Source organism: Rissa tridactyla, chromosome 1 (genome assembly GCF_028500815.1).
Source record: "Rissa tridactyla isolate bRisTri1 chromosome 1, bRisTri1.patW.cur.20221130, whole genome shotgun sequence".
Taxonomy (NCBI): domain Eukaryota; kingdom Metazoa; phylum Chordata; class Aves; order Charadriiformes; family Laridae; genus Rissa; species Rissa tridactyla.
Window position 1 is genome coordinate 194,795,818 of NC_071466.1, and position 19,364 is coordinate 194,815,181.

The following is a 19,364-nucleotide window of genomic DNA, read 5'->3' on the forward strand; positions in this document are numbered from 1 at the left end:
TCTAACTGGTGTAGCATCATGGCCTTGCTATGGACAGCACCACCCCCCCTGCTAATACGTCTGTTTTTCTGAAAGATACTGTACCACAATCTGTGATGCAGGCAATGGCTGTTTGTATCTCACTGATAAAGGCCAAAAATTCGAAAAGCAAGCACTAGAATTTGGTATAACCACAAAGATGTTCTTTGCAGTGTAAAGCTTATAAAATCACACATGTAGCAAGCAGAAAGAATGTATTTGATTACACTTATTTCATTCATCTGTCAGTGCAAGACTACAGCAAAACAGTGCTTTGAGCTGTTAAAACCTAGAACATTAAGCAAAGAGTTACCAATTATCTCTATTTTTGAGAGCTTGAACTGTTTATAGTTTTATCATTTCTAATATTTTATGGGGTTTGAATTTTGCTTCCCCTCTAGGCTACCTTAAAATATAATTTCAATTTTGGTGAATTTCACCCTAGATTTGGTGAACCTTGCATTCCATATAAACTTTAAGCTCTCTCCCTCTGTATTTATTCCTCTTGGATTCATCCTCTGATACACCAGAGGGTTGTGCTGCCATCCAGAGGGACCTCCACAGGCTGAAGAAATGGGCTGACAGGGACCTCATGAGGTTCAACAAGGGGAAGTGCAAAGTCTTGCACCTGAGCAGGAACAACCCCAGGCACCAGTACACACTGGGGGCCAACTGCTGGAAAGCAGCTTTGAAGAAAAGGACCTGGAGATCCTGGTGCACGCTAAACTGAACATGAGCCAGCAATGTGACAAAGGGGCTAATGGTATCCTGAGCTGCACTAGACAAAGTATTGCCAGTAGGTCAAAGGTGGGTGATCCTTCCCCTCTACTCAGCACTGGTGAGGCCACACCTGGAGTGCTGGGCCCAGTGGTGGGCTCCTCAGTACAAGAGAGACATGGACATACTGGAGAGAGTCCAACGAAGGGCCACAAGGATAAGGAAGGGTCTGGAGCATCTCTCCTATGTGGAAAAGCTGAGAGAGCTGGGACTGCTTAGCCTGGAAAAGAGAAGGCTCAAGAGGGGGATCTCAAGAATGTGTGTAATTACCAGAAGGGAGATTGCAAAGAAGATGGAGCCAGACTCTTTTCAGTGGTGCCCAGTGACAGGACCAGAGGCAATGGACACAAACTGAAACACAGGAGATTCCATCTGAAGAAACACTTTTTTTACTGTGAGGTGACTGAGCACTGGCACAGGTTGCCCAAAGAAGTTGCGGAGTCTCCATCCTCGGACATGTCCAAAATCCAGCTGGACTTGGTACTGGGCAACTGGCTCTAAGTGGCCCTCCTTAAGCAGGAAGGTCGGACTAGATGACCTCCAGAGGTCACTTCCAACCTCAATTATTCTATGATTCTGTGTGATTCTATCCTAAATCATCTACAGATCTAGACCTCAGCATGACCTTAGTAGGATGCAAAATAAGGAAGGCTTCTTCATCACAATGGTCAAAGCTTAGATTCCCAGTTTTCAAAAGATACAGAAGCCCAGTCATGTTAGCATGTATTTTCCTGCCTACTACGTGAAGAACACATATTTTACCTACTACTTTTTCCAAGTTCTATTGTTTGAATTAAGTTATCAGTACAAAATATGAACCATGAGATACTGTCTGTCCATCACCTACAAACATATGAAATTAGGGATATGTGCTGGTTTTGTCTGGGACAGAGTTAATTTTCTTCACAGTAGCTACTATGTGGCTATGTTTTGGATTTTGCTGAAAACAGTGCTGATAATACAGAGGTGTTTTCATTATTGCTGAGCAGTGCTTACATAGAATCAAGGCCTTTTCTGCTTCTCAAACTGTCCCACCAGCGAGTAGGCTGGGAGTGCACAAAAAGTTGGGAGCTGGGACAGCTGACCTCATCTGGCCAAAGGGATGTTCCATGCCGTGTGACGTCACGGTCGGCATATAAAGCTGGGGGAAACAGAAGGAAGGGGTGGATGTTCGGGGTTATGGCATTTGTTTTGCACCCCAGATGGGACTTGAACCCACCATTCCTGTCTTACTGGACACGTGATGGAGCTCTCCTTTCCTGGAGATGGCTGAACACCTGCCTGCTGATGGGAAGCAGTGAATTAAATCCTTGTTTTGCTTTGTTTGCGTGTGTGGCTTTTGCTTTACCTATTAAACTGTCTTTATCTCAACCCACGAGTTTTCTCACTTTCACTTTTCCAATTCTCTCCGCCATCCCGCCGCAGGGAGTGAGTGAGTGGCTGCGTGGTGCTTAGCTGCTGGATGGAGTTAAACCACGACAGCACAGTACTGAAAAAACTCACTGGTTTGGAACAGCACAAAATCTCGAGTAAGTTCAAATTCAAATGCAGGCTTTGATGCGGCAACTATGGTCTTTTGTGCTCTGCTGCAAAGGATCTTCCCCCCCTGCAACTAATTTTGACTTTCATTCTTTATCATGAAAACTGACAGAAGCAAAATTTCTGCTCTGCTGCAAGTGAACCCAGAGGATGTTTAAACTGCATTTTCCACCAGGAATGTTTGTAGGGTGACCTAGTTATACTCAGAATCCACCAAACATTCCTAGTGGAGATGTTTAGCTTATCATGAATTACCAGAAGCTCATTTGAATACACCTTTCTTGCCCATTTACCTATCTCATTCAAGGTGGTAGGTTATCACTACTTCAAGGTAGTTTTTCAAATTTGAAAATTCTGTTCATATTAAATCACCTGAAATTTTACAATTTGCATATAATACAGTAAAGCATACATATCTAAAGACTGCACAAATCCCAAGTAATTGCACTTGCGGGTGTTATCAGAACCAGACTACCATTTCTGAAGTTGTTCTTTCCTTCCACATTAATTCTCTTCAGTGCAAACAGCATGAGGTAAAGCTACAATACAGCTTTCAAGGGAAACAAAGCAGGTAAAAGTGTGCATTGTGTAGATTCAGGAAAATTTAGAAACCTCATTTAGAAAAATCAATTTTTGTATACATGCATAAGCTGCAGTAAGCCCCTTCGACTGCGAGAGCCAAGCCCTTACATTTTCTACTCAGTCATATTTCCTGTCAACGTTAATGAATTTTTTTCTAGGTAGAAACTTTAAACTGAGAAGAATCAGCAGACTGTGCGGAAAAAGCAAGCAGGTATGCAATGTGCTTCTCTTCAGTGAAACACAAAATAGAAGATTTGTTGTAAGTTATAAGCAAAGAGAGAAACTCGCTTTAAAGTAAAGATAATCTAAATCAAAATCCATACATAATTGAACTATGACAATACTTGGCATAAGTATGGACTTGGATACCTGTATTGCCCACATACGTATGTGCATTCAGACATACAGAGATACAGAAAGAGTAGAAATATACTCAGAAGCAGAGAATTTCTCAGAAATCCCGTTCTTTTCCCTGCTGACTACGTGGATCTACAGGCAGATCCAGACAGAGAATGCAGATCTGAGGGCATTTACAAGAGGATCGAGAGAAGGAGCTTAAAGTGGTCACACTTAAAAGCACACACAAAGAAAAATGTTTTCAAAGCAGGATTAAGTTTGGATTGCTGAAACTGGAATGGACTCCTCACAAAAAATTGAAATTAAACTTCCAGAAAATGGTCTCCTTCTTAATGCTGTACTTTCTCCTTTTCACTTCCAGTTCAGCAGCTGGTAGGGAATCATTAGGCCACTGCTTGCTATCACACTGAAGTGAATTCTATGCTATTTCACATGTTTGTGAAGCAACTCTGAGCCTAACCAAGACATCAGAATAAGTGTCAGTGGCATGGCATTTTGCCCAGAGGAATCCTTCGCCTCTTTTTCCCTTCTTTATTAATATTCTGATAAAGCAGGGGAAAAAGAATGCACAGAAATGAGGTACATTATAGCAATAGCAATCATTTATTAACAATGATTACTGTCATTTTAGTGCCCTGCGGGATACATGACCGAGCTTATGGGCTCACATCATCGTCTGATGGCTCCCCTGTCCAACCGTGCGTACTTCTACCAGCAAGTCAAATGGCTCAGGGACTGTGACATTCAGGTCCTACCTGGGGTTCTGCTTCTCCTGGGGTTTTTCACAAAAGCAAGGCTGGGACACGAATGCTAAAGTCAAAATACACGTCTCACTGTAAGAGATAATGATCTCACTGTAAGAGATAATGTTCTCTTTTATAATTGATAGTACTGTTATGACTTGCGGAAAGCACCCAAGTCATGACCGAGCACTTGAAGATCTTCTGTTAGAAGGGGCAATAAAACTGCAATATTTATTACAGTGCTCATTTCAGTGGCCTGTGTAAACACAAACTGCAGTGTCAGCTCGTATGTTTATGACTAGATGTGTTTCTTCACAGGCCTGTCCTTTTGCAGCACCGGGCTGTATAAGAGACCTCTCGACTGTCATCTCCAGACAATGTGAGAGCTCTGTGCGACTGAGTGCGGTGCAGAGAGGAGGGAGTCAGCAGGGACCGAGAGGAGGGAGTCAGCAGGGACCGTGCAAGCGACAGAACCCAGAGCAGAGGAAGGCGCTGTGACGCCGCACTTGTGATAATCATTCTGCTTGAAAGCTCTTAAAATGCGGCTAGGAATTTTTGCGTGTATGGGACATACAAGCGCATCCATAATCGCCACAGCGGTCTCAGTTTTCTGAAGAAAATGGTGATACTTCCTGTTATTTTCTCGCTCCGACTTTTAACAGATTCTTTATACCAAACTTTTTCAGCTAACTTCAGAAAGAGCGGGAATTGGCCTATAAAAAGATCTAATTTTTAGAAAGTAAAAGAAAATATGTATAAACTGGAGTAGCAGTGGAAGGAGATGCTACACTTAATTCTCCACCTTAAATTTCACTTAGGACAAATAACCTAAATACAATTATTCCAATGCAAACAATCTAACAGACTGTTAAAATGCATTTACATCCTTTTAGCTAACCAGATTTTTCAATCTAATACACGAAAGAAAAAAAATAAATGTATTAACAGCTTGCACTGTAAACCAGAATTAATCCTGAAAGGAATCTACCAGATGTATCATTGAAGGAGTATCCACTGATGCCAATCTCCCCAGGTTTAACACTAGATTTTGGGACCTCTTTCAGGCAATTCTGCCATAAAGATAAAAGAAGCCACAGATTTTACATCATTTTTAGACTGCTAAGGGGAATACCCACTCCAACTGGTTGTTTTGCCTGCCTTCTTCTGTCCATATGTGGAATCCAAGTTGCCATGGGAGGTGTGAAAAAGGATGAGGAGCCCCTGCTGCAATAAGAGGGAATGGCTACGTAGTGAGGGTTGGACTGAGGTTAGACATGGGTCTGGTGGGTTACCTAGTTGAAAAATGCAGACAGAGCCCAAAATATGTTCCTCACAGTGCCGGGAGAGCTGCCAGCACTGTTTGTCCCAGATGTAGGCTAGTCACGGGGAAATTAAAAATCCAAAGATCCATAAAAGTCTCCCTCCCTCCACTGAATATTTTGATCTTGCAGCACTGTGGAGGACTAATCTGCAAAATCAGGGAGCCCGTCTCCCTTTTTATCCTAACTTGAAGAAAGAGGTGTGGACAGGATGATAGCATTACAAGTTACATTTCGAATTTTTATTGAGAATTCAGGGAAATTAAATTTTATCTTTAAAAAGTTACATGCCATTGTTACAATTCCTCAGGTCTGTCTGTAATAAATTACAGTCTAAATACCAGTATGTTTCTCAGATGGTCAGATTCTTTCTGTAAAAATACTGTGCTCAATGTGACAACACCATTCTTTGCTTTCGGCATCTCCATCAGTGTGTGACAACTCTTTTGGAGACAACAGAGAAAGCCAGAACTTGCATTGCAGGAACTTGTGAGGGGAGTTTGGCTCTGTCTTCCTAGTTTTGCTGAATCAAAATGGAAGGCCAATAATTCTAGCAAACTGGATCCCTTTGACAGGGAAGTTAAAATAAGCATTTTTTTTTCACAGAAAATCAATAAAAAGCTGCTTACCTTCTACTCTGCTTTCTTGCTGTCAGTATCCACTTATTTTTTTCTGACAGTAGTGCATGTAAGCTAGAAGGTATATATGTATAAATGAAACCCACATCAGAAAGTCTAGACAAAGTTAATCTTAGAAATAACATCCATGCTTTTTTGAAGGAGATTACCGTGCTTTCTTTTCTCTTAATAAACTCTTTTTCCTCTTCCAAGTTTGTCTCAAATTAGACCTATTTCCACCAGAGCCTAGTTAACCCTTCCAGTTACCACATCTCAGTCAATGTCATCAACCTCAATTTCATAATTTCCTTCATCTCCTTCCAGTCTCTAGCCCATCAGCTGAAACAAAATGAGACCAAGGCATGCAACCTTTGCCAGCAGTTACGTGTAACTGCCAACCTGCTGGCTGGTAGTTACGATGCTTTGATATTAAACTTCGGAAAACTGAACTTTATAGCGTTAGGGGTATTAGAAAACAAAGACCAACTTCCTTCCATCACTCCTGTGGGATTGCTTTAGCAGCTTGATGCCTGCTGCTGTTCCTACACCATAGCCAAGCTTCACTGCCAGGTAATGGCAAGGCTGGCTGGGGATTTGGTTCAACCACAATCAGTTGCTCCTGCTGGCAGTTCAAATACTGAGAAAAACTGTGGAGCAGTAGCAAAGAATATTGTTAGGGTCATAAGGGAATCATGTATAGCGGAGGAGGAAGGGGTTTTCGACAGTGAGGAGGCAAAGTGGGATCCAACATTCACCCTGCAATAGTTCTGCTTAACATAAGGCAAGAAACCCTCCTTATTCCGCTCCAGGATTTTGGAAGTGATTTGACTGAAAGCCCATCTAGCTGTTAGAATACTCGGGGTTTAACTTTCATACTGTCGTGCACTAAAATGTAGAATGATACTTTTTATGCTTCATTAAATATCTGTCTGTGAAGTCACACAATCATTTGAGCTAAACCAGAAATCCCATCAGAGAAGAACAGCTTCAATGTTTCAATAAAATTGTAAACACTGAAGTTTTAGTAAAATGAAAAGGACAGAACAAGAACAAAATATGCCATGTAATATAAAATTCGATGTCAGGCACCACTTTGTGTATGGCTTTTACAGCAATGCTTCCACTAACAAATTAAATAAGAGGCCTGTGGCATTTTGGCAGGAAAAGGATGAGTTTCTTGCCTTTTTTTTTTTTTTTTTTACGAGTGACACTAAGGACATATGTCATACAACAATAACAGAGATTCCCATGCGAGGTTGGAGTGAGGTGATAAGCCCACATGGATCAATACAGTGCTACGATACTAGGTTGGATCCCAGAAGAAACAAAGACTGGCCAACTTCATGCTGGGCAAATCTGCCTCTTCTCTTACAGCATCCCCCGCCAACAGTCCAGGGCTCCACTGGGAAGTCCCAGAGCCCTCCCACCGTGGCCTCTGGTTCTGCTGTAGTTGGGCTAGTGGTAACACAGGTGACTGCACAGGGGTCTGAACGTACAGGGCTATTTCCCCAAAAGATACTAGCACCACGAGTTTCTGTAATCAGTTAATATTCTAATTAGACAACTTTCTAAAAAGAAAGATACCATATATTAGGTGACTGAAATCTGATTCGATTTCAAGTTGTCAGCTACAAGGGATGGGGTAATACGGTTCTCAGAAAGAAATAAGATCTGTATTTCAATACACAAACACTGCCGTAACAGTCTGTCAACATTATATTAACACTCTGGCCTAGTTCTTAGCTTTGTCTGCTAAAACTCTAACGTGCAAACTTTGTGAATAGAGGCTTGCATCCAATTCCAGGTTCACATATTTTTATGGAAAAGCCCGTAGGATTTAATGAAAGTAACTTTTAGAGAGAACATTTCAGCAGAACTATCCATCACTAAAGCAAGGATATATTTCTCTGTTAAAGTCATAAATATGCTTGAAAATTGCACAAAAAAATTATCATCCTCTATCCTATTTTTAGAGGCATGTATGTCGTACTTAGGAGCTTAATGGCTGCATAGGCACAATGGCTATGTATGAATAATGATGGCCTCTCTGTTCTGTTTCAAATGACAGAAAATCATTAGCTGATGGCTTTCAAAAGAGTCTAATACTTCAGGGGATCGCAGGCAGGGCAAGAGTTAGAAAGCAGAGAAAAACACAACCACTACATGCATAAACATAGCAGATCTAGAACTGGGCAACAAGATGTCTTCCTACCACAAAATGTTGAATTTCTAAAATTGAAACATTCTGTGGCACTATGTGAAGTGAATGAATTCTTTTCTAAAGTGAAAAGAAAGATAGGATATGATATGCCAGCTCCAACTAAAACTAAATAATCCAGGTTTCTTCTAACTAGTCTTAACTGTGTTACAGATTGGATGGACTAAAACTTCGGGGTTTGTTATTCTGCCATCAGATCACACACACTTCCCAGGATCAGGGGTCTGCATTTTAACAATTATTGGCGATTTTTTTTTGTGTGTTGGCAAAGTGTGTATTTGTTCCTCTAACAGCTATTCCTTTAGCACAGGCACCAGAGGCTGCAATAGAAATCAAATGGTGCAGGATACAAATGCTTTTGCCAGTGCACGGGGTACCCCAGTGGTTGCACCAGTTGGTTCTTTTACCAGCCCCATTCATTTAATTTCCTACAAAGGGAAGGAAGACAGGGAGCACTTCAGGTAGATGTCTGGGGCAAGGCTGCTCTGACCACATGCAGGAGTGACCCTAGCCACACAGCTCCGAGCTCCTGGCTCTTCAGCCCTAGGAACATGTTGGGAGGAGACACAGAATCACACAGAATCACAGAATGGTAGGGGTTGGAAGGGACCTCTGGAGATCATCTAGTCCAACCCCCCTGCCAGAGCAGGGTCACCTACAGCAGGTTGCACAGGAACGCGTCCAGGCGGGTTTTGAATGTCTCCAGAGATGGAGACTCCACCATACACTGTGATCCTACGGGCAGATGGGATCATCTTCCATTTCTGACCCTTTGCTTCTCAAAAATGGGAATGTATTTCTGCCTCTGAAAAAGGTCATGCCCATGGGCTTTGGTGTCTGGAGAAGGTGCTGAAGACACAAGTCTGTGCTCACCAGTAGCAATGAATGGGGAAAGGATTCAGAGTTCCCAGAGGCAACTTGCAGATCCTCAATCGCAAGGAATTTGAGAATCGAACCCGTTTCACTGCACCGGAAGTAGGGGAAACTGCACCAAGCTCGGGGTGCTGCCTACCAGATTTCCAGATGATACCATCATTTCTTGTTATGGATTTCCTGGTTGCCATCAGAACAATGATTTACATGCAGCAGGCATTTTTTTGATGCAGCAATTATTTTCATTTTCGAAAGTGGCAATTCTACAACGATGAGCACAAGCGGGAAAGTCCGTGAGCTTCCTTTAGTGGAGCTTTGTATAGTTTGTAGGCTGCCTTTTCTGGCTCATGGCCTTTAGTTAAATAAGTTACGTATTACCTTTCACATTCCTGTCCCGGAGAAATGCTATGTCAATATCCCAGCCTCCCACTGCCAAGACACGAGACCGGCTGAACTGTGTCAGACCAAAGGTCCACCTACCTGACTGCCAGTGCTACTGATAGTAACTGGCAGCTAAAAATAAGAAAAGGGTAAACACAAACAATACTTGTCCCAGGGTACCCTCCTTGATTTCTATAAACATTGGGTTAGAAACCTTCAGAGCTGGAGGTTACATTCAAATGAACACATGTAATAGGATCTTCCTTCCATCCATCCATCCATCCATCCATCCATCCATCCATTCTTCCTATCTTTCTTCCATTAGTTCACAAAATCACTGAAATCTATGTACTTTTGTCACCCAAAAATAGTTTCTTTTGTTTCTTTGGTGCTCCTGAATTCCTGCATTATGTTCTATGAGCAGTGATAATCGTGAATATTGGCCAGAGAAAGTGAGTAATTATTTCCTGTTTAGCCCATCCATGTCATTGGTGGGCTTATTCAATATTTCCTTCTTGAATTACCACTTTTCCCAGCTAAAATATTTTAATCTTGTAGCTCTACTGTATCCCTTTAAAGATGGGGTGGCCAGAATCACACACTCTATTCCTCTGGCAGACTTGCACTCACCAAAGGTTTAGTGAACTAATTGGTCCTTGCTGCTTCGCCCCCTTCCTTTCCAAAGGATTGGTAACACTCTGCTTGCTCTTCATCCCACTGCGGACTGCTGGGATGTCCCAAGGGATCTACCCACACTCTCGCACTGTAATCCCTCTTCTGAGGAACAGCAGCCACTCACCACAGTGTAATACGCATATTGAAGGTTTTCCTTATGTGTGTTACCTTCCCTCACACTGGGTTTCATCTGTCATTTTACCACCCAGTAACACAGTGCTCTGAGGGGTTTCTCCTTGTCAGTGCATCAGCAAACTTTGGCACCTTCGGATTTCCACCCCTTCCCATACTAACAACGACTCTGTCAAACAACACAGGCATCAACATCAGTCCCCACAGAATCCCACTGGTAAATTACTCCCCACTGTAAACATCAGTTCTTTAGTTTTATCCTTTGCTTCCTACCTTTAAATTCTTTATTTCTGCACCAAAATAATTTCACTTCTTTATCATTTTTAGTGCAGCAACAGGATCACTTTTACTAACATATTTTATGCCTCTCAGAGAATACCTACTCCATATTATATTTTCTTCATATATCCACATATTTACTACTTTAGTTTCAAGCAATTTCTTCAGCCCAGAAGTTAAGTTTCCTGGTTGCATTCCTCCAGAGACATGGAGCCTCTTTTCAAACCCCATGTCACACTTGACATTTCCTGCTCCTCTGGGATTAAGGTTGAACGAATTTATAATTTTTACATATATATATAAAATATAAATTATAATTTAAGTTGTACATTAGAAATCATGGCAATTGATAGTTTGGCAGTATCTTGTCTTATTCTAGTTAAAACTTAGGTGAAAATTATCTGACCTTGGTGATGTGATACTATTCATTTTATTGATGTATTCAGAAATCTCTTCTACTACAGTAACCCGCAAAAGTTTTTGAGGCTCAATCATTACTGAAAAAATCTTTGAAGCGAGACCTTCTCTGTGTTCCACCACAGAGATGATCAACACACAAACTCATTTGGCTTTGTGCTGTCTCTCGTTTTTCACAGTTCCTCTTTTTTATTAGATCCAATGCTCTCTGGAAGAATTCCTGCCTAATGTGTTTTTATTAATAGTTTTTATGTCATTTGCACATTATTACTCTGAATCTTTTTAAGTCTGCCATATGAATTTGCACTAAAATTGCAAGAATTTATATTCTTTTTAATTTTCTGTGTGCATACAGGACTTTGATTTTTGAAGCATGGCTTTATTACCTTTCATAGCTTCCCTCTTTCACTCTGCTATTTAGTTATGACACAGTTTGGGATGTTTCCATGTGGGGAGGAGGGTGAGAGGAAAGAAGCAGTCTTTCAAAAATGCTTTTTGACATAAAATTTGAGCTTTTAATATGTTGTGTTCAAACAGTTTGCACTCCATCTACAAACATTTCCGGTTAACATAATTAGTGGAGCTTACCAGGCAATTCACCAATTCACAGATATGCGGGTCACTTCAATCTTCAGGTTAAGCTCATATCGCTCGGATACTATGTTGGCCCTCAGTCTTCGAAGACTGTTCTTATAATAGGACTCTAGAATTCCCAGAATACTTATCTTTGTCTCCTTGAATCCAAAATTCCTTTAAGATACCACAGCAGTCCTTTACAGATCCATTCTGTCATTCTAATAAATTTTTCACCTTGGCATTTTTCTTCCAGAAAGTTTTGAGCATGCCTACCAACATGCCATACCAATGTATTCGTTTACAATTACACATTCCATTTATTCTATCCTATTTTAGTCTTATATGTTAATTTTATTCTGAATTACTATGTTCGTGGCCTCTGACAATATATGACTGTATTTTTAAGACTATTCATCGCAATTTTTATGCCTGCATTTTGCCAGTTTCTGTTTTTTCCCTAAGACAGAATTCATCCTCCCCTATGACCTTCTCCACCATCCCACACCAGCTTTCCTGGTCCTTAGTTTTAAATGCTGAATAAATGCAATTTTCTAATTTGGTGCATATGGAACACCTGTACAGGCTTCATCTATGCCTTAAAAGGTTAGTTAACAACTGGAAATAAAAAAAAAATATGTTCTGATCAGATAAAAATAATAGTTTAGTTTTGTGCTGCCCTCATTTCCCAGTGAAGTCAATAAGCATATATATAAAAATCTAAAAATGTGAATATAAAATGAAAGCTAAAGCTGCAAAAATGTTTAAAGTAACTGAATCTTAAAGCCCTAGTACAAAGTCTAGAGTTAAACGTAAAACACCAGTTTTCAGTTATTTCCCTGAATTCCCCACTAACACATGGAATGAATCATACAGAATTGCTAACGAGCATTTCTCACATTCTTAGCATTCATTTTCCAAGCTAATTTGCCTAAGTGTTTGTTCACTTTTTTTCTTCTAGAGTGACAACTGGCTTCAACCAGACTTATGCAGTTCTTTTGTAATTATTTAAAAAGGCTCTACCTCTATTAAGTAAAAAAAAAAAAAAAAAACAAAAAACAACTGAGTTAGCTGGGAAATAATTAAGTGCATATTCTTCATCTACAAGTTAAAGTTTATTTTTTATTATAATGAATTCTTTAAGTGGAGAGAGGAGAGGACTAAGGATGTCCAGGAATTCCTGCAGTTTCTTCTTTTAGGTTGGAGGCACTGATGCTTTATTATGCTATGTGAAACTATGATTGCTCCTTCAAATGTGAAAAATACAAAAGTAAATTAATAAAGCAATTCCTATATTCAAGGATGCATAAGGACATTAATCCTACAAGCCCAACTCCTGGAAATGGCATTAATAAGCATTTTTCTAACATTTTGTTCATGGGAAAACTCCCGTTATGTAATGTTTGAGTATATTAAATGTTGAAAAGCATTCCATTAATCAGATGCTGTGAAGTCAGTGGGGTCGCTGTTACAAAGTTTAGTCTGCTCAAAGCAGGGAACTGAATAGTCAACAGAAAAGAGAGGAGTTGGATGTAAGGGGAAGATGCAGCACTGCAAATTGTAATGCAATTTTACAAATATACAATTTTAAAAATTGCATTAGGTAGAAAGCAGAAACGAATAAAATGCAACCACAAACACCTGTCAAAGAAGATGAAAACTTTTCGTGCTCTTCAGCTGGGGTGCACATGAATAGCACCTGAGGATACCTTCAAAAAACACGTTTTAAGACTCAAATGCAACTACTTGTATTGCAGATGTTCACGTTACTTAGGCTGAGTAAAGTTCCTGTAACTCATATCTTGGCTCTGAGTAGGATCAAAGACTCAACACACTAAAACGCCAACTAGAGCAGACTGCTTGTAGAACGAAGCAGTCAAAAGCCCACGGTAGGTGAAGCTCTCTGAAAATGTGGAGGCAGTAGAGAAGGTTTAAACAGCACTTCACGATGCATGTGTAAAAAGCGGAGTCAGCAAAATGAATATCTGCTGGGAAGTAGCCACAAATCTCCTTTTTGCAATATGTGATTCCTCGGCATTCAATCTAACCGGGAAGAGAGAACAACTATAAAACTCTCTTGCAGAACTTTCAGAAGCAAACTTGTAAAAATGTGACGTGGGCACCACAAGGATCTGAAGGATGGGAAACACGATGAGACGTGTGATTTGAAGCATATCTATCTTTCAGGCGTTGCAGTCTTTCACCTCTCCAATTACAACACCACAGGTAAAATATTGCATTAGAACCACAAGTCAAAAAAACTAACTAGCAGCAAGCACAAGCAGAGGGATGACTTTGATGATAGTCCCCAAGAACACAGAAATTCATACATTCACGAGAGCTCCTGGTGCAAGAGTGGAACAAGGATTGCAGAGGGGTGTGATTGTCCTGAAGAAAAATAAGCTATCAAATTAGTTTCAAAGGGAAGAAAGGTCTTGGGGCAGGATTATCCTCAATTCTTGGGATAAGTTTCTGGGTTTTAACGGAAAAGAAGATGAGAAATGTTGAGTGAGAATTGTCTGAGTAAATGTGTATGTCAAGAACCGACCTAAGCATGAGAACTGCCTTTATGGTTGTCAGAGACAAAGGAGATTATGAAGGGTGAGTTTCACCTCATCCTGCAGCAGTCCCCTACAAATCAGGTCAGAAGGATCATACCCTAAAAAGTCTTTGATTGTAAAAAGAATCCTGGCTGATGACCTCATATGTGTACATTTACACTTTCCTTGCCCAGAATTAGATGATAAAAATCATTCTTTCAATGCCTGCATAACTCAAGGCCTTAAAGGCAAAGCAATTTAGAGCAAGAGTCACAAGATGTGTCATTTGCCTTGGAGGAAGGCAGCTCCTTTGTGACGTGATGCGACATTCTCTAGAGGAATCATCAACTACTTAGTGAAACCACTTCATATAGGTCACCAAACAGGTTCTTTTTCAGGGTCTTAATTTTGTCTTCCATCTTCAAATGCTGAAACTGGAACAGAACAAGAACCAGCCTGAATAAATCTCCATCATGCATTGGGGTGATTAACTGATAACTATGGTAGCCCAATGGGAACTGTGGTTGCACTGACTAAACTAAAGAGCTCTTTCTCACCAAATCAGAAAAGAGACTCAGTCATAGGGCAGTTTTGCTTCCTGTCTCATTAATTCACTTTCTGTGAAGCCAATAGCAGTTTGGAATCTTTTCCGATATGTGCATTTCTTACATTTATTTTTCTCTGCTTGAGGGAACAGAAGAACGAGCAAATGTAACATGATGATGCTATGAAGCCATTAACTGCCCAACACCAAGGACGTAGAGCTATTGGGACACAAGTATCTCATAGTCCCAGTTTTTGGGAGCTTCATTGCATAAAATTAATTTACCTGATCAGCTGTCCTTTTTTTTTTTTTTTAAAGTGTCATGCTTAAAGCTCATTTCCTTCATCAACGAGAAAAAGCCAACTCAGTAAATGTAAATCTTTCATATTGAATGATGGCTATTGATTTTCAAATGTGCTAAGTAATGTAAACTCTTTTCTCATATGATCAAAGCCTTTAACTTCTCATATATAGTGATCTTGGTTATCACTGGGGAGTGACCCTGTGAGTTCTAGATCACGGAATACAATCCGTATAGCTTAAGCAAAGGGGTTAGTCCTTTAGCTTAAGGTTACGAAAGAGTTCACACCTTCTGCAGTTCAAGAAGAGCTAAGGATATGCAATACATACTAAGAAGAGGTTACACACAAATGTACAGACCCATGAACCCTCAAAGGTACTTTCTCTTTTGCCTTTTCTAGCTCTTTACAGAAGCTGATAATCTTGAATGCACTGAAATAGCTGAAAGTTATGGGGGGGGGGGAAATACACTTCAAATGGTTTTATATGGTATTGAATTTACAGAATTAAGAAAAGTTTAAATTGCTTATTTTTTTTAAATGCAGAACGTCTTAAAATACATTGTTTTAATTATTTAAAAGTGCTCCAGTTGCTCAAACTAAGTCACTTTAATTTAGAAAGCCAGTTGAAATATGAATAGCTTTAAAATTCAACAAACTTTAAAAATTGCTCATAAAATTCTTTCTCTTGACACCAGTTCTTTCATTAATTAAAAGTATTTTTCATTCCAATTGTTCTAAGTGCAATTTTCAGCTAAGAATGCCCGTGTACCTTTAGTTTCAACCAGTAAAGAGCTACAATAACTAAATAATTTGCATTTTTATTTTGGATCTTTGTTAAGAAAATTTACAAAAAAGGCAGACCAAAAGTCCTGGACTCATGTCCTCTCCTTTACCACAAAAACATAGAGCACAGAGAATATCAATGTGAGCTTCCTTCCTTGTGCTGCTTTGTCTTTGTATTCTAAGTCCGGTCTTCAAAACCCAGTCTCTGGAAATGAATTTCACAGGTTGGATTGCTGAAGAAAGTTCTTGTTTTTCTCAGTAGAACTAGCCTTTTTCCTAGAGTCTGAAGGTACTATTGTGATCATCTTGTTGGATAGTTGAAGACCCTACTCCCTGAAAAATCCCAGATTATTTCTGATCAAACACAGAAAACCTTTGGGGGGCTCATCCACTTTTGCTTTAAAGAACACTTATGAAGTACAGTCAAGTTGCCTCGTACTCTTCTTTTGGATCAGCTAAAGGGACTTCACTCCATACCCATTTAAAACAGGTTTTCTAGGTTTTGTTCTTGTGTTAAGAACAGTTATGAATTTTTCATAGTGTTCCCTCCTGAAAACGCTCCAGCTTCTCAAGACCCTGTCAGCGGTGCTCATGCTAGATCTAGATAATCCCACCAATGGCTTTCCTGTCTCCTAAACTGAGGAAATTATGTCTTCTGTATTCTCAAATGACATTGTCTTGAGTGTGAATTAAATTTCAAATTAAACTAAGCATCATATTAGGAGCTCAGATGTGCTACCACTGGAACAGATATGCATGTTCCTTTCAAAGCTGCTGATTTTCAGCATACAGCCCATCCCTTATATGCCTCTCTTCTTAGTGAGAACTGTATTCTGATTTCCTCAATGCATGACTGTCTTCCATTTAATCGCATTAAAATTAAAATTTGAATATTTCCTGATTACAACCTGTATGTCATACAAAAGAGACAACTCCATAAATAACTGTTCTGCATTGTTACATGCTGCTGATATAATATGAAGTGATCTATAAATGATGTTCTGGCTATCAGCAAGGGTGAAAACTACCTTCCTGTTGTAAATACCAAGTATTCACTAAAAGGAATGAAACCAGTTAATTTAAAAATTGATATATTAGTAGCCTTCAGTTAATTAACAACATTCTGTCTTTACTGACCAGCCACACTAGGAAGCTCAATAAGCTTCCGCGTAGAACTTATTATAAAACCATTAGAGTTAAATGGACAAAAAATCTAAAATTACAGTCCTTAAAAATAATAATAAGTTCTAAAGACAATGGCAGATTTATGGCCTCCAAGAACAGTAAAATTTCAATAGTTATGTGATATAGCTATCCTACACGAAAATTCATGCATTCAGTTCTGGACAAAACCTCATATAATACAGATTGCATGCTTGTGTAATCTTGAAAATCATCTACAGCATTCCTCTGTAAACATTAAGTTGTTAGATGCCAAAAATCTGACAGTTCTAGGCACTGAAGATTACTCACCCTTGAAGGTCTCACTGCAGTATAAATTACTGAAAAATGAATCCCTCGTTCCTGCAGATCCATGGTCAGTCTTCCAATTATTTTGTCTATAAATAGAAACACGTATAATTTAACAAACTCTGTAAGCTGAGAAAGCTAAAATCCTACAGTAGCTGGAGAAGTAATGAGCTAAATGTTTAAGATTATTTAGTTTATTTGAGAAATTTAGGTGCTCATAGAATTTATATGTCAATAGGTACAAATGGGATAAGACATGTTCAGTGTCTTGAAAAATGCACGATTTCAATGCGACAATACAAAGGAAATAAATTGCAACTGTTCAGAGAAGGGGGTGATTTTGAGACTGAAAAGTAAAGACCGTAGAAACCTGAAAGGTTGAACTTTGGGTAATTAAAAGAAAGAGCAGAAAAAATCACCTAAGTGATGAAAGCAGGATGCATATACTGTTAGTCGAGTGACCAGTTAATAAATAAATAATGAAGCTTAAGTGGTATTATTCTGTGAATTACGAATTACAGAGAACCAATAACTGAAAAACAATACTCAAAACGTAGTGCTTAGTTTGGCGCATGATATGCATCATATTGGCAGAAAGATTCCTTGGGACTTAAAGCCTGATTCTACACCCTCAACAGGATATGGAAAATTTTGCTGTTGACTGCAATGGAGGCCAAAGGAGAAATACGGTGGAATATTTCTGAAAAAGGAAGGAAAAGTTGAATAAGGAAGAGGTCCACAGACGGCTCTACAGAAGATCCTCCTTTAGTTCTGAAACCACAAATACTGTTACAAATATGTGACAAATACTTACAACTGATAAATGTTTTCAAGCTGTACGCAGAAATATTAACATCTGCTTATGACAAGGAGCATAATAGCTATGAATCAAGAATTATTATTAGTGCTGTTATTGGGACCGATAGAGAAATAAGCAAGCAGACTCACATTTACTGTTTCAGTACCTTCCCGCTTCTCATCCATTTACCACTCTGGTGAACAGATATTTTATAGCCTGGACATACAGGTTTCTCAGATTTCAAGGTTATACTTTACAGAAATTGTATTTCATTTTCATGTACTGGAAATGGAGCTTATATTATTATCATCCTTTTTAACATCTTCTACTTACAGTAATTATGGTCTCCTAGCTGAGTAAAACGTTTAGCTTTTGTAAAAATGCAAGCATTGCTTTTTCTGCAGGGTTTTAACCAAACTGATTTCCTCATATCAGTCAAGAATCATAGCTGTGTAAATTTTCCTTCTAGAAAATTATTTGTAAAAAGATCCACTATAAGAAACAGACTTACTCAGAAAAACAACTGCTCATATACCACTAGTGTAATTATATTGGGCATGGAGGTCCATAGGCACTACATAACGCAGATTTTGTATTTTATATGCACAGAGTGCATCTCACTGCAAATACTCAGCAGCCTCAGCTAAAGTTTGCGGAAGAAAAAATAATACACAGAAAATTGCATAGATCGCCTTTGTTTTTTCTTTCATTAAAGCAACCGATTGCTTTCTGAAATAACATGTTATTTGCATTTCGTTTCAGTAAGGAGCTACATGTAACTATAGTTACCAGTAACATCTATAACTCTTGCCTTTGGGAAGATTCTAGAGGCAATTCCTTCATTCAGAGAAGCTGCTGTGAATATCTTTATGACAATAGAGTTGACACAGACCTTTGTCTGTGATCAAAACTCTACCTTGCTTATGAAGTGCTTGCAAATTCTCCAAGTAAAAGGGCCAGATTGCCCACCATATTTTAAAGCACCTAAATTACATGCCTACATGGGAACATTAGTCACCCCAGGCTCTTTCCTTAATGGAACAAGAGGCATCTCCAGATGGTGATATTGATGTTAGAGTGATTTTAGAGATGTTCTAGTGAAGGTTGTGGGGTTTTTTTATTTTAGATAGCATGGATCAAGGAAACACTACATAGCTGTATGAATGTAAAACAGTTTGTCTAGGATAACACCTTCCAGTTAGCATAACTGCCTGCATCTATGCCCTGGTGAAAGGGTTAAGCCTTTCTAACTTATTGAAGATACATCCCTTGAATTTCAACAGGGAGTGCAGGATTAGTGCTATTATTAATTTCTAATCTACTTTAATTTCTTTGCATGATGTTACACATGGATGGAAGGGATGGAAGGAATGAACTGAGAAGAAATGTTCTGGAAGGGGAAAAGTGAAAAGGGAGCAAGAGTATA

At 39.3% G+C, this 19,364-nt stretch overlaps 1 protein-coding gene across 1 annotated transcript in view; it reads right to left on the reverse strand.

The window, feature by feature from the left end:
- ATP6AP1 (ATPase H+ transporting accessory protein 1) overlaps positions 1–19,364 on the reverse strand; it is a 57,727-nt gene that overhangs the window by 18,479 nt on the left and 19,884 nt on the right. Inside the window, exon 6 of the mRNA XM_054204912.1 lies at positions 17,143–17,228. Coding sequence (XP_054060887.1) covers positions 17,143–17,228 — 86 coding nt within the window. The remainder of the gene's footprint in view (positions 1–17,142; positions 17,229–19,364) is intronic.